The following is a 15,157-nucleotide window of genomic DNA, read 5'->3' as shown; positions in this document are numbered from 1 at the left end:
GTGAGCGAGACCTAGTAAAGTCGCTCCAGAAACCTGGACACACACACGGGTTCTGCTCTGTCACCCAAAGGCCTGATGCGTCTGGAGGCCCTGGGAAGGGCCAGTCTGGAGAGCAGGAGGGACGGGGCAGCGGACACTTGGCTGTAAATATCAGAACTGGACCAGGATCTGCAGCCCACCAACCTCCCGGGTGCCCTCAGTCCCCTGGTGGGGAAGGGGGCGGGCGGTGCGAGTCTGTCCCCACTTACACCGGCCGGGCCTGTTGCCCTCAGGAGGCCTGAGGACACACCGCCCCCAGAGCAGCGCGTGCAGGGGGACGCCACTGCCCAGCAGTGCAGTGCGACTGAGCGATCACAGCTCCTCACACCACCTGGACAGGCGAACCTGCGGTCAGCCTTGGAGGCTGCACGGACAGCAGGCGGAGGGGGTGGAGGCCGGGGGAGGAGGGCCTTTAGGAAGCCAGGAAGGGTGCTGCTTTGCTCTGTGACGTTAACCAGCGCTGTGACCTGCACCAGGGTCGGCACACTTTTTCTGTACAAGGTCAGAGAGTAGGTATTTTAGACTTGCTGCTCACAGTCTCCACTGCAACCACTTAACTCTGCCGCTTAAATTGCAGGGGTGAGCAGACTGGTCATGACCGAAGGTATGACTGTGTTTCGATGAAACTTACTGATGGACACGAAAATCTGAATTTCACATAGTTTTGATGCCACATTCTTTGATTTTCCTCTCAACCATTTAAAAATACATAATAAAAAAATACATAATAATCCTTTTTAGCTCAAGGAGCAATACAAAAACAGGGGTGGGCTATAATTGGACTTTGGGCCTTAGTTTGTGGATCCCTGCCTTAGACTCAGGGATTAAACCCTTAGGGCTCAGCAGATTCACCTGTAAAATGAGGATAATACTCACCCTGATTCATAGTACTGGGAAATCCAAATGTGGGGAAAGTGCACCAAAAAGTTTTCTTTAGATAAACAACGTGGTAATAACCACTTGCTTGTACTCATCTGTTTAAATTTGTATGTTTTCACAGTAATCCTCAAACCACCACCGAGGCCTCTGCACATGAAGCCTCCAGGGGGCAAGTGCTTTGCTGCAGGTCACCCAACTGGTGAGCTGGCGAGGCTGGGGCCTGGGCCCTGCCGCCCATCCAGCAGCCCTGGACAGTCAGTCTCTCACCCCTCTGCTCACCAGTGAAGACAACACCTAGCTACACTCGGAATCCCTGCTGGGGGACTCGGCAGTCACACAGATAAAGGGCAGACACACAGGGAACCCTCCACGGAGGAGCTTCCAGCCAGCCACCACCAAGCAATTAGCCGGGACACAGAGCGCAGAGCTTCTGGCTGCAAGGCCCGGGAGGCAGACACCCTCCCCGTCACACGTAGCTCAGACCTTTCGCTGCAAGCACTTTGCCCATAAGGATCATGTCACCAACCCAACAGACAGGAGCACAGACGGAAGCTTCAGTCAAAGCATTTTTCTCATTGAATAGTGAGGAAAAGTGTAATCCCCCTTAATTTTAGTTTATAAAATCTCACTCCTTATTATAAAAGAGTACAAAGCTTCATGCAGGCAGCACACAAGGGAAATGAAAACAAGACACTGCACGTGACTCTTAACTTTCTAGTTTATGGAGTGGTGTCCTCGACTGCCTGAAAAAACAACCGCTGCAGACAGTTCCGCGGCTGCTTCAGTCTCTGTGACTCTTAGAAATACTTTTCCTCCTGTCCTTCCTGCCACGCCACTCCCAACTATACACACGAATGTGGCAAAGTGTGTGACCCTCTCCCATTTACTGAGGAATCAAACAGTTTTGACAATTTCCCTTTACCTTTAGTTCTAATAATGAGATCCCTAAAATTCTCTATGAACATGCACAACTCAAGTTTACCAGTGAGACGTGGTAAAGAAGCCGACGGTGACCCTTCTTCGGTTGAAGCCCTGAGCAACTCTAAAGAGATCACCAGTTCACACCATCACTGGTTTCACACATGCTCTGTTGGATCTAAGCCACATTTTGCCTTTCATTAAAAACTGAGTGGTATTTATATCCATAAATAATCATCTCACATTAGTAACACAAACGTGAAAATAAATATTACCGTCCCCACTAATTTCATCTGTGGATCCGGGTGGCATGCAAAGAAAGGGAGAGGAAGGGAAAGGGGAAGGGAGGAGAGAGAGGAAGGGAGGGGGAGAGAAGGGAAAACACTATTAAAATGACAAGCAAATCAAAGTGTAAGGAAAACACAAAAACCACCCCCACCCCAGTCTAATTCAGAAGGTAAAAGAAAGACTGCAGGATGGAGGAGTCAGCATGTTTACTTGACTTGAGGGCATTAGTGCAAGTGTGAAGCCTCCTCACATTACCCCAGGAAAACAGCAGTTTAGGTGCATTTCTGCCGCATTAAGCAAAGCTAATTTGATTGCTTCTCACCATTAAATGTTAAAGACAAGTCTACTATCCTCAAAGGAACGTGCATCCTCTTGGACAGAAATGGGAACCGCGGGTCATTAGTGTGTGCGCAGGGAACAGCCCTCAGAAGGCCTCCGCAGGGAGCCCCGGGGCTCCGGCCGCTCCTCCTGGGGCTCTGCCGATGCACTTCCACTCATATCTACACAGCGTCTGCAGAAGAACCGTCCAGGTTGCTACACCCTCACCATCTCCCTCTCCTAGATAACGCTTCCGGGGCCCTGGCTGCCCGTCCTCTGCAGCATCCCTGAATATCTGCCCACGAAGCAGGCGAGGAGACCCCAGGGCTCACTGGCACCATCCTCCTCCATCACTCACATGCTGTGTTAGGACACCCATGAGGCAAAGGTGTGGTACCTGCCAGCCCCTTTGGGAAAACACTGAGATCACACAGGAAGAGACTCCTCGCCCTGTCATGCATTTAAACACCAGCCAACAGGCAAACAGAGTCTTCTATCAGGACGGCCCACAGACAGTCACCTTGAACCCCAGCCCACAGCCCCTGCCGGGCAGCTCTACACTGACCCCGGGGCAGGCACCATCTATAAGCATCATTAGGCTGCCGCCTGGCCGCTGTAATCAGCTGTGGTTAAGAGGAGAGCCTGTGCAAAAGCTGAGTGCAGTACCCGCAGAAGAAGGTTCGTGGGCACAGAAGACCAAGGGGAGGAAGCGCCTAGCCTTCTTAACCTTAGGTTGGCAGTGACTGACTCCTTATACAGAGGCAGGAGGAAGGAAGAGAAAAACAGAAACACATTATTTCAATACCAGAGAAAACTTATGTTACATTGTAAGGCATAGCTATAAAGACAAGTACAAAGTTGCAATTCTTTTATGTGACTACTGGTACACTTGATTTCTTAATATAATTGACTTGAGAGACATTAATATTTTAAAATGCAGTTTTCTCTCTTAGGAAAGAGTAGCACTAGATACTGAAACTTTAAGCAAGACATGAAGAGGTCAGCCAGATCCACGAAGCCAGCGGAGCGAGCAAAGGTATAGATGCCTTTACGAAGAATAAAGCTGACACACGACGGCACAAGCAACAGAGACCGATGGACACAGGCTCTCGTGAGCAGCTAACGTTCAACTGCAAAGAGAACAGTGCAGAGAACTAGCAGCTCTTGATTTGTAAAAGAGCTTTATCAGCACTTTCCCCCAAACCATCAGCAAAGACACAGACCTTAAGTGTACACCTCAAATAAACTGCTTTCACATAAAAAACTGGAGCCAGGGTATCTGAACACAAGGCTCCGAAGCCCTCCGTCTACCAGCATCCGCTCCTCATTCACTGTCATTCACGTACTGAAAACTCTCTTGAAAGTCAACTCTCTATCAGGCACTTGCTGGATGAACGAGACACATGCCAGCCCTCCTGGAGCTGGAGACGTGACAACTGCGATGCGGTGAGGGCAACAGCGGACACGTGGCAGTGGGGTCAGTACAAGGGCGGCCCCACCCTCTGATATGCACGGGCGACACCACGTGACGGAGAAGCTGCAGCTCCACAGGCTCCCGTCAACAAAGGTGAGGACTCCAGGGGCGGGCCCGGGGAGGGCAGGGTCAGGATGAGGATGGCGGTAGCTTGCTGCCATCAGTCCACGTTAGGAGCGGAAATGAGAAGAATGGAAACAATTTGGTCACATTTCCGCAGGGTGTGTTGTGATCTCAACAACGTGAGTCCTTGAGATCTGCCTACCTGCCTCCCTCAGCCCATACCCAACTCCCTGACCAAACTCCTCTCAACCTTAACAACCAGAGTACAGGAAATTCAGGAATACAGGGGCCAGAGAGCGACCTGCTCAGCACAGCGTCACAGAACTGCAATCGGCCAGACTCAGGGCGTGGGGCGCAGTGTGAGGGACGTGATTTCCTCCACAGATACATACAGACAGTGCACAGAGACTGCAGGGGTACACAGCCAAGCTCATCCAGCACCGCCTGTCTGACCCCCAACTGGACACCACCAAGAGTGACAAGGCCTTAAAACTAAGGAATCACAACACGGAATGACAGTTGGCATTAAGGAATTACTGTTAGCTTTCTTACAGTATAATAAAACTGCTTTTAAAAAGTCTTCACCTTCTAGAAACACTTACAGATGACTATGCCTTAGAGGTGCTTTAAGACAATCAGAGGCGGTGGTTTAGTCTCTAAGTCTTGTCCGACTCTGCGAGTCCATGGACTATAGTCTGTCAGGCTCCTCTGTCCATGGGACTCTCCAGGCAAGAATATTGGAGTAGGTTGCCATTTCCTTCTCCAGGGGATCTTCCCAACCCAGGGATCGAATCCAGGTCTCCTGCGTTGCAGGCAGACTCTTTACCAACTGAGCTATGAGGGAAGACAATCAATGAGGAATAAGAGGGTGGAGGCAGGGATGAAGTGACTGGATTTTAGTTACTGAATCTGGGTGATGAGTTTCTGGAGATTCACTACCTCGTTCTACTCTCTCTACTTCTGTATTATATTTGGAAATTCCCAGGATAAAGAGTTAAGAAGCTAAAAATTCAAAAGCACAACAATATCCATTCATTCACATGATCCCTTGCATGTAAAAATATCATATACATTTTATCTTATATCATGCAGTTTGATTTTTAATAAATCCCACAATTATTATGCATCCATGACACATGACTAGAAAGCCATGAGGTCAAATTCCGGAATTTATATTTTAAAAGTTTCAAGCCTTCCTTTAAAATTTTTCTCTATGAATGAAAAAAGGAAAAAAACAACCAATCCCCAAAATTGGGTCTTTGGACAATATCTGTTTTTATATTTAATACGATGATACTTGGGCTTCTTGTATTAATAATAATAGATTTTAAGATTATCAAAGTTTATTCATTCAGTTCAGTTCAGTCGCTTAGTCATGTCTGATTCTTTGCAACCCCATGGATTGCAGCAGGCCAGGATTCCCTGTCCATCACCAACTCCCGGAGCTTGCTCAAACTCACGTCCATCGCATCGGTGATGCCATCCATCCATCTCATCCTCTGTTCCCCTTCTCCTCCTGCCTTCCATCTTTCCCAGTATCAGGATCTCTTCCAATGAGTCGGTTCTTCACCATCAGGTGGCCAAAGCATTGGAGTTTCAGCTTCAGCATCAGTCCTTCCAATGAATATTCAGGACCAATCTCCTTTAGGATGGACTGGTTGGCTCTCCTTGCAGTCCAAGGGATTCTCACAAGTCTTCTCCGACACTACAGTTCAAAAGCATCAATTCTTTGGTGCTCAGCTTTCTTTATAGTCCAACTTTCACATCCATACATGACTACTGGAAAAACCATAGCCTTGACTAGACGGACCTTTGTTGGTAAAGTAATGTCTCTGTTTTTTAATATGCTACTTAGGTTGGTCACAGCTTTTCTTCCAAGGCTGCAGTCACCATATGTAGTGATTTTGGAGCCCCCCGAAATAAAGTCTGTCACTGTTTCAATTGTTTCCCCATCTATTTGCCATGAGGTGATGGGACTGGATGCCATGATCTTAGTTTTCCGAATATTGAGTTTTAATGCAACTTTTCACTCTCCTCTTTCACTATCATCAAGAGGCTCTTTCGTTCTTTGCTTTCACCACCATAAGGGTGGTGTCATCTGGGTATCTGAGGTTATTGATATTTCTCCTGGCAATCTTGATTCCAGCTTGTGCTTCATCCAGCCTGGCATCTCGCATGATGTACTCTGCATATAAGTTAAATAAGCAGGGTGACAATATACAGGCTTGACGTACTCCTTTCCCGATTTGGAAGCTGTCTGTTATTCCATGTCCAGTTCTAACTGTTGCTTCTTGACCTGCATACAGATTTCTCAGGAGCAAGGAGAATAAGATGGCTCATCAGCCAAATACTCCCAAACCCTGGCCACCACGAGGGACGCTTTCCTACAGGCCAGAGCTTGGAACATACAGGTCCGAGTGCTCTTGAGGAAGCAGCAGCACACAGCCCCTCACTGAGTGGGGCCAACAAGGAGCAGCAGGGCACACTCTACTCTGGAAACTGCGTCCACAGGGCCTGAGGACAGATCTGTGGCCTGGAAGTTTAGCCGAGTAAATATCCTCTGTAAATTTCTGTTGCACTCATGATTGCTCCGATCTCATTCGGATTCTTTTTCATCTGAAAGTGTCCCCGCGGGGGGTCCTACATGTGTCTGCCCATCTCCAGCCTGCAGCTGAGGAGCAGGAAACCAGCCTGGCTCTGGGTGCTTCTTCAGGGCATTAGCCTACAACACACGCTGTGGGTAGTTCAGAACCCATGGGACTCCCGTAGAAGCCAGAGAGGAGAGGGCTGCAATCAGGCAGCAGCCTCAAATCTCAAGAGAGGCAAAGGGAGTCCAAACGCTGTAACAATGGTGCGAGGAGGGAGAGTCCAGATGCTGTAACAATGGTGCAAGGAGAGGTCCTGGGAGGAAGGAGACAGCACAGGGGGTGGGGGGTGGGGGCAAAGGTATTCTGCCGATCATGACTTCCTCATTCAGGTACAACACGATCAAGCACCCTGCCCCCACCCAGCCAGAGACCTCTAAACGTCTCTCCTAACCCCACACTGACCGCAGGACTCTAGTTATGACTGTCGGAATCAGAAGCATTTCCAGTAAGACAAGTACTGTGAATAAGTCAAACCCCCAATACTTACCACATGAGTGGGTGAATGAAAGTCGCTCAGTCATGTCCGACTCTGTGACCCCATGGACTTCTGTCCGTGGAAGTCTCCAGGACAGAATACTGGAGTGGGTAGCCATTCCCTTCTCCAGGGGATCTTCCCAACCCAGGGATTGAACCCAGGTCTCCCTCACTGCAGGCGGATTCTTTACCAGGTAAGCCACCAGTGCACATAAAAACCATCAGTTGCATTAGTTTGATTAAATTATGTCATAAGACACATAATTTACAAAAATTAGCCTCACAGGTAATAGGCCAGCAATCTCCAACTTTTTTGGCAACAAGAACTAGATTTAAGGGAGACGGTATTTCTATGACTCAAAGGTAGGGGGTGACTCAGGCGGTCATTTGAGTGAAGGGGGGCAGAAGGTGAAGCCTGGCTCCCTTGCCTGCGGCTCACCTTTTCCTGGTTCCTAACAAGCTGAGGACCCAAGGACCAGGACTGGTCCGCAGCCCGGGGGCTTGGGGACCCCTGTACTAGGTGACAGTACTCTAAATTAGGGCACTTAAACAATTCCTGAAAGCTTTCACTTAAAATCAAGCTTTCAGTATAGATGGAGACTGCCTTCTAAATCAGTTACCAAAAGTGAAACTAGGCTGTAAACCAGATGAAAAAAACTCATTCAAACTTGCAGGTAGGGCAGATATTTGGATTCCAACAGAACAGTCAGAAATGAGTCAACACTATGCTATTGCTATTCCTGATAAATGGAAGAAAAACCACCCTGAAATCAGACTCAGACTCTTCCAGGAAAATACTCCTCCCTTCTCACATCGACACCTCCTGCCTTCCAACATCTCGGTGTGATTTGATGAGAAGACAGTGGGTTTCAGAGCCCAGATCTGGGTTTCCACCAGACTCTCTGCTTTGGCTAGCTACGTGAGCCACACCTCACCACCCTAGCTCACCTGTGAAGTGGGAAAAGGAGGAAGACTGTCCTGAGGCTTAAACAAGACAATGCTTGTGAGTGTGCATAATCTCTGAGCCTCACTCATAGCTAAGTAACTACTTGTATTTACAAAGCAGTGGCAGCGCAATGAATGAATTGCAGGCTTAGTGCTTCAGAGACAGTGAGAAAAAAGGAGAAAAAAACGCAATTATTAAAGATAGCATCACTGACTCAATGGACATGAATTTGAACAAACTCTGGGAGACGGTGGAGGGCAGGGAAGCCAGGCGTGCTGCAGTTCATGGGGTCGCAAAGAGTCAGACATGACTTAGCGGCTGAACACCAACCCACATACCACCTAATATTTTACAGAACTTCACAAACTACTTCTACATATATTAAGTAGCTGCTTTAGAATTTGTAACGAAGCAGCTTAATGCAAATGACATTTGTCAACTTTTAGTTTAGGATAATTTTTAGTCACTATGTGTAATTTTAAATAGCTAGAATGATGCTGCAAGGTTAACAACTAAACCAGAAGAATCGGTTACAAAGCAAAAAAAATTTTTTTTTAATTTATAATAAACATCCCATTGCAAAGTATCACTACAGAGTGATACATGTGTTCACCACCAAGGGCTCAGCAGAGACAATCAAACCAAACATTTCTAACAAAAGGAAAAGGTCATGGCCTTGGTTGTGGTGACAGACACAGAAGAGAGAACACAGTCTTCTGATCTCCAGCCCCGTTACCACAACCCAGACATGTGACAGGAGCCATGGGCACAGTGAAGTGGTTGTCACAGGTCATCAGCATTTCTGTTACACTTAAGGTCCCACTGCTTCACTAGAGGCCTGGTTATTTAAAACAGACAAACAGAACCTTGAAACACAAAAAACAACCGAAAACCAAAGTTTCTGCCTTTGGAATATTTAAAATTCAGCTTCATTCAGTGAACAAAGCACCTGCATTCCGGGGAATCTTCATCCACACAAACGTTGCTCAACCCCCCCACCTACTCCAGGTGCCCCTCTGACACACACAGACCCCTTAGGACAAGCGAAGGCCTTTCCATGTACTGCTAACTGCGCTCCAGAAGAAACACAGTTCCTAAAATCATACACATAGGCTAGAAAAGTTGACTCTAGGCCCTCTGAGAAGGTGCCCAGGGAAATGCTCTATTCTGGGGGCTATTTCTATAAACCAGCTCATCTCACGCTTACATTAGAGCGAAACTCTAGATCTCAGAGACAAGACTGCATATACTGGACATGGACTGTAAACTGGCTCATCTCACACTTACATTAGAGCGAAACTCTAGATCTCAGAGACGAGACTGCATATACTGGACATGGACTGTAAACTGGCTCATCTCACACTTACATTAGAGCGAAACTCTAGATCTCAGAGACGAGACTGCATATACTGGACATGGACTGTAAACTGGCTCATCTCAAACTAACGTTAGAAACTCCAGCTCTCAGAAACAAGACTGCGTATATTCAACATGGACTGAAACTGGACCCTATTGAGGATGGTCTGAAACTCTACTTCCTCACAAAGAGATACACAGGAGGGCCTGGAACCCGTGATCATGAGCTGGGGACTGTTTGCTGACATCCAGACTTCAGCCTTCCCACTGGCTGGCCTCTGGACCCCTTGCCCCAAACTGCCTAGGGGTGCATGCAGAAGGGTTCATCATGACCAGCACTTGGGGAGTCTGTGAGCCCAGCAGCTCTCGAGGCCACTATCCACTCTGAGGGTCCCTGCCTTTCTCCCTGTCCCCCCACCAAAGTGCAGTCCTCCAAGCCCTAGCACCAATCTCCGCACCTTGCTCAGGCAGCCGATTCACCTAAAAACAATCCCTGAGCGCTCTGTCCTAGACAGGAACGACAAATAGAACATGTCTTTGTCTATGATGGAGTTGTGGTCTAGGGGATAAGAAGGTTTCTAAGCTCGTATCTATTTAAAGATTATCCACAATAGTGGCATGTATGGCAGGCGAGACAACTCTGAGGAAGGAGGGTCCTGGAGTAGGCAGGGAGGCCTTCAGGAGCGGGTGGCATTTGAAGCCAGCCTTAAAGACTAGGGAAGAGCTTCTCAGTTGTGACTGTATAAAAAATAGGGGAATCAGGCAGTCCCACTTTCTCCATCTTCCCAGCTGATTCTTCATCTGTACTTGGGGTCATCTCCCTTAAATTATTACTGAAAGGCAACATAACCTAGAGGGCAATAACGACCTGAGTTCAGTCCTTGCTCCATCGTTTTCAAGCTGTGTGACACTGAACAAGCCCTCTCTGTCTTTCCTCCTGTCTGTGAAATGGGGAGACGATAAAGACCTGGGAGGTGGTCACAAGGATTAACAAGGTAATGTCTAATGCTATGCACTGCACCTTGAGTGCCTAATAAGGAGAGAGCTGTCACCTCTCTGCTGGGTGTGCCCTTGCCTGCCCTGCCCCGGCCTCTCAGCTCTCTGGCTGGTGCTGAGTTTGCCAAGCTCCCACTGCAGGGCCTGGCGCTCACTGTCCCAGTGTCCGCAGGCCCCAAGTCTCACTGTATTCAGTCAACTGCTCAGAGGGACGTCCCTGGACCTCTACCCTCACTCTGCATCTGCCTGCTTGATTTCCATCCAGCGTCTCCGTCTCCTGCACAGAACATCAGGTCCGCACAGGAGCAAGCTGGCTCCGTCCACCAGTGCACCCCAGCATCTGGAACAAGGCCTAGCACAGAGCAGGCACTGAGCAGCACCTGATGATGGACTTTCTAAGACTGGACTAATAGCCACCTTGCAGGGGTTTGCTGGGGTGGGACAGGATAGACTATGACAGAAAAGCAGGTCATGACTGCTGGCCACAGTCAGGCTGAGCCTCAGCCACCACACCACACCATCCTGGAGACAGATCGGCTTGTGGTGTGGGGAACCGGCGTGGCGCTCCACTGAGTCTGCGGGTGGCTGAGGTTAACCACAGCACACCCGCGTGGTTTCCAGGCTACCAGATAAAAAAGAATCTTGAGGTTTGGCAGAAGTCTTGGTCATCTAGGTGTCACCTTAACAGCTTAAGAGCTAAGTGCAAGGCGCAGCTCTTGGCCAGCCATACTGCTGGGATGGCGTGTTCAAGAGTCTTTGCACGCTGTGAGTCCAACTCCATGGAAGGGAGCAAGTCATGAGCGGGGTGACGGAGGAGTGACAGGAATCTAAGAGGTACGTCCAGTCACTAAATATTCATGGGACATGCAACGTTCTTTGTGGCCTGTGAATGAAGGTTTGGTGGTTCCGTGAACCACCAAAGTGGTGGCCACGTGTGGAACAGCATCACTGACTCTGAAGAATGGAAAGATTTTGACGTGTGATGATGAAAAGGCTGTGCTGGCCGGTGGAGCAGTCTGAGCAGAACTACAGGGGGAAGGAGGTGAACAGAGGGGCCAGACGCTCGACAGAACTGTGTGAAGACCTGTATGGAGGACGGGGGCGGGCTACGCAGAGACGTTGGGAAGCCTCGGGGCCAAGCTGAGGAAAGATTCTGCCAAGGGAATTGCCTACCTACATTCAGTAAAGGGGGGAGTATCCCGAGAGCTGCTGTAGAGAAGGGGCTGCAGCGTGAACTCCAGTCCAGGGTGCCTGGGGAGGACAGTGAAGGCGGATCAAGATGGGGGTGCTGGGAGAGGTGACACCCACAAGTGTCTTAACGGGCAGCTGTGGAAAAACGCTGAGGACATTAGGAAATGGAAGAAATGAGACCCGAAGCTTCCGTGAGGCCTGTCGTGTTTTGTCGCAACCCGGAGTTGTGATGAGCTTGGCAGGGTGTGTCAGCTCAGCATCGCACAGAGCGCCTGCAGAGCACAGGGGCACCCAGGTCGGTGAGGACCACCGGTGCCTCCCAGCTGGCCGCCCAGGCTTGCTTCCAGTCCAGCGGGGAAGGACTGGAGCACTTAGGAATGACTCAGCGCTGGCTGGATAGCTCCTCTTCTGTGGAGCACGGTACAAAACACCCTCTGATGCTGACAAGTTCTCCGCCACCAGGCCACTCGGGTGGGCGGTGGCGTGTCTCTCCAACTAGATCACAACCCCGAAGGGCCTGCTCCCTGCCTGCCAAATCTCCTGCGCCACCACAGACTGGAGATGCCAAGCTACTCAGCCCCCGTGCGTCACCCTGGGCTGAGGGGAGGCTGCCGGCGTCCGGCACCGCCCGGCAGCACAAGCTCTGGCACTGAACAGGCCTCTCCCCACATCAGGAAGGGGTTGACTCCTGAGCCGCAGGGCTCCCCCTACACACCTGCCCCACGAGGTTCCTCACTAGAGGACCTCTGCTAAGCACAAAAGCATGAATACCAACACAAATATTTCTTGAGAAGAGGGTTGTTGGATGTTTATGGATGATAAAAAAAATAAGCAATTATATTTGTATGCTGGAACATTAACAAATAATTCAGTCATCAACTAGGCAAATGCACAAAACTAAATTTTAGGTAAAAATTCACTCAAGGTAAATTAAACTAACAAGAATTAGACTTCTTCTAAGTCAGACTGTCAGACAGTAGAGTTTTAGGAATCTATTATTTTAGAAATGTGACATAGATGAGAACATACTATATATGTGTGCATATGGATATACATGTGTATATATACATGTATATACACACGTTTAGCATGTGTATTTTAAGATGCCAAACCTGGGTCCATAGAAGATGCTTTTTCCCACCTTTCCTCTATTTTCTACATTTTTAAATGGGGGGGAAAAGGCACATGTATTTTGAGAAACATATCAGAGAAAGCACACCATGCTCATCACACCAGTAAATAGTTAAGATACTGCTTATGTCAGTATCTTAACTGTATCTTTTAAAAAGCAATATTCAAACACCATTTTATGTTAATTGTTAACAAAAAAAGCTGTTTATAAATATTCCACATCTCTTGAACTTCAAAAAATAATAAATACACAAAGCATATTATGTTAATTTTTGAACTGCAAGCATAAATTATAATGGCAGCTTCGAAAGCAAACATTTTCACTCTACAATTAACATGGCATTAAAACTGAAACATAACTTGGAATTCTAAGTAATTTGTGAGTAATCTACTACTGTAAAATTATACAAATTTTAAAGTTACTTTTAAGTTTTAAAAATTAAATAACTTTAATCTTTAACATTCATAATCTAGCCTAGAAAGACATAATCCTCCTAAGAATGAGCAGAGGTCAGACACACGGGGCCCCCTCCCACCGCTGTGGGCACCCCGCTGCCGCCCATGTGGCCTCTTACCTGACACGGAGACCGCATGGGTGCGCACGCCCTGCTTCTCGCTGTTGGCCAGCCTGGAACAGAGGTACAAAGCGTGAGCGCCCCACTCTCCAGACCACGCTGCTGGCATTCACATGCACGCCAGCTGCCCAGAACCAGGACGGCTGTGCCCTCTCCCAGGGAGACGGCACAGTCCAGAGGGGGACTTTGTGAAATACCAGATTCTATCACCCGAGGTCCTTAAAGCCTGCTTTAACGTTTTAAAGACCAGAAGTGCAGGCCGACGAGGGAAGGAACGCTGAGCCACAACACTGCTGATCGTGGTGCGCATGGCCTGAATCACTTCAGATGCTGGGCTGCCGAGGGGAGACGCCCGCGACTGAGGAGTCCTCTGGACACGGCACTGGCCCTGCCGCCGTTTAGAGCGTGATCAAGAGCAGGCAGGATGGTGACACATACTGTCATTATTTACAGACTGACACAGGTAAGGTTAACACATCTGGTTATTCATTTCATGAAATGGCTCAACAATGGTAGTGTTTTACACACACATCCACATAAAATCATATTTTGGTCAAAGGTTTTAAGCACATTAAAAAAAAATCCAAGTATAGTTCAATTCAAACTTTTCAAAAAAGCATAAAACAGAGAGGAAAAAGGAACCCTACAGTCTTCAGGTGTCAAAATTATTTTGCTCTTTTCATAAAAGAAAACTTTTTTTCTGATACATAAATATTTACTCTAGAAATACTGAACAGGAATTTTCCTTAGTAAACAGAATTTATATTGGAAATCTTGGAGCTTAATATATCCCTTCTGAGAACTAGAAATATTCAATGTGCAACTGCACAACCTCTAGAAGTGTTAGTCGCTCAGTTGTGTCACTCTCTGCGACCCCACGGACAGCAGTCCACCAGACTCCGCTGTCCATGGGGTTCTCCAGGCAAGAATACTGGAGTGGGTAGCCATTCCCTTCTCCAGGGGATCTTCCTGGCCCAAGGATTGAACCTGGGTCTTCTGTATTGCAGGTGGATTCTTTACCCACTGAGTGACCGGGGAAGGTTTACAGCACAAAGCCATACACATCAGTCTTTTACTGAATTTGCTACACGTTTGAAATGGTATGTCTATAATAAAAGTTTAACCCGAGTGTTCTAACAAACCGCCAGCTCCTCTTCCACTGCAGCCACCTGACTGATCGTAACTCCCTCTCAACTGCATTTATTGGGAGGCCACAGGTGCACGCTCCTCATCCACAGGCCACGGTCCTCTGCCTCTGTCCCACAGACAGCATGTTGCGTCGTCCTCTGCTGTCGGCTGGGGCACTTTTCTGAATCAACCTGCTCACAAACACCTCTCTGATCAGTGGTAACAACACGTCTGCCGCTCTGTGATTTGTGGAAATTCTGCTCCTTTCTAGTATCTGTTAGCACTTCTAATCTACTCCCTTACTCCTCACTTTTACGTCTATATTTACAATTCCTGTGCATTTAATCCACAAAGTCATCTCTCAAAGACTTTCTACAACTGAAAATATTATGAGCACGAATCTCTTGCCTGATTTTATAATTAATAAACATTAATAATTTTAATTAGTTAATATCCATTAATTCAGAACATTAATACATTATCTATTAAATGTTGTTGGGTTTGTGAAACAATACCTAAAAGCTGAGAGAAATGGTCTCACCCCCCCACCACTTGCCTGCTCAGCAACTGTGTACCTACTGGGTGCCACCTACTGTCCCGTGTCAGGCCTACAGGCCCCCTGACCCCGGCCATCAGTGAAGCCCAAGAGTGAGAGCAGCAGAGAGGTGACTGTTACTTAGATAAGTTACGGAAAAACACAGGGCTGCTTCCAGGACTGGAGTGATGGGGGGTT

General features: G+C 48.0%; 1 protein-coding gene across 1 annotated transcript in view; it reads right to left on the bottom strand.

Moving 5' to 3' along the window:
- Positions 1-15,157, bottom strand: part of PTK2 (protein tyrosine kinase 2) — a 192,888-nt gene that overhangs the window by 56,432 nt on the left and 121,299 nt on the right. Inside the window, 1 exon segment of the mRNA NM_001075250.2 lies at positions 13,297-13,349. Within this exon segment, the coding sequence (NP_001068718.2) occupies positions 13,297-13,349 (53 nt within the window).

This window comes from Bos taurus, chromosome 14 (genome assembly GCF_002263795.3).
Source record: "Bos taurus isolate L1 Dominette 01449 registration number 42190680 breed Hereford chromosome 14, ARS-UCD2.0, whole genome shotgun sequence".
Lineage (NCBI taxonomy): Eukaryota > Metazoa > Chordata > Mammalia > Artiodactyla > Bovidae > Bos > Bos taurus.
This window is presented reverse-complemented; position numbering and strand designations above follow the sequence as displayed.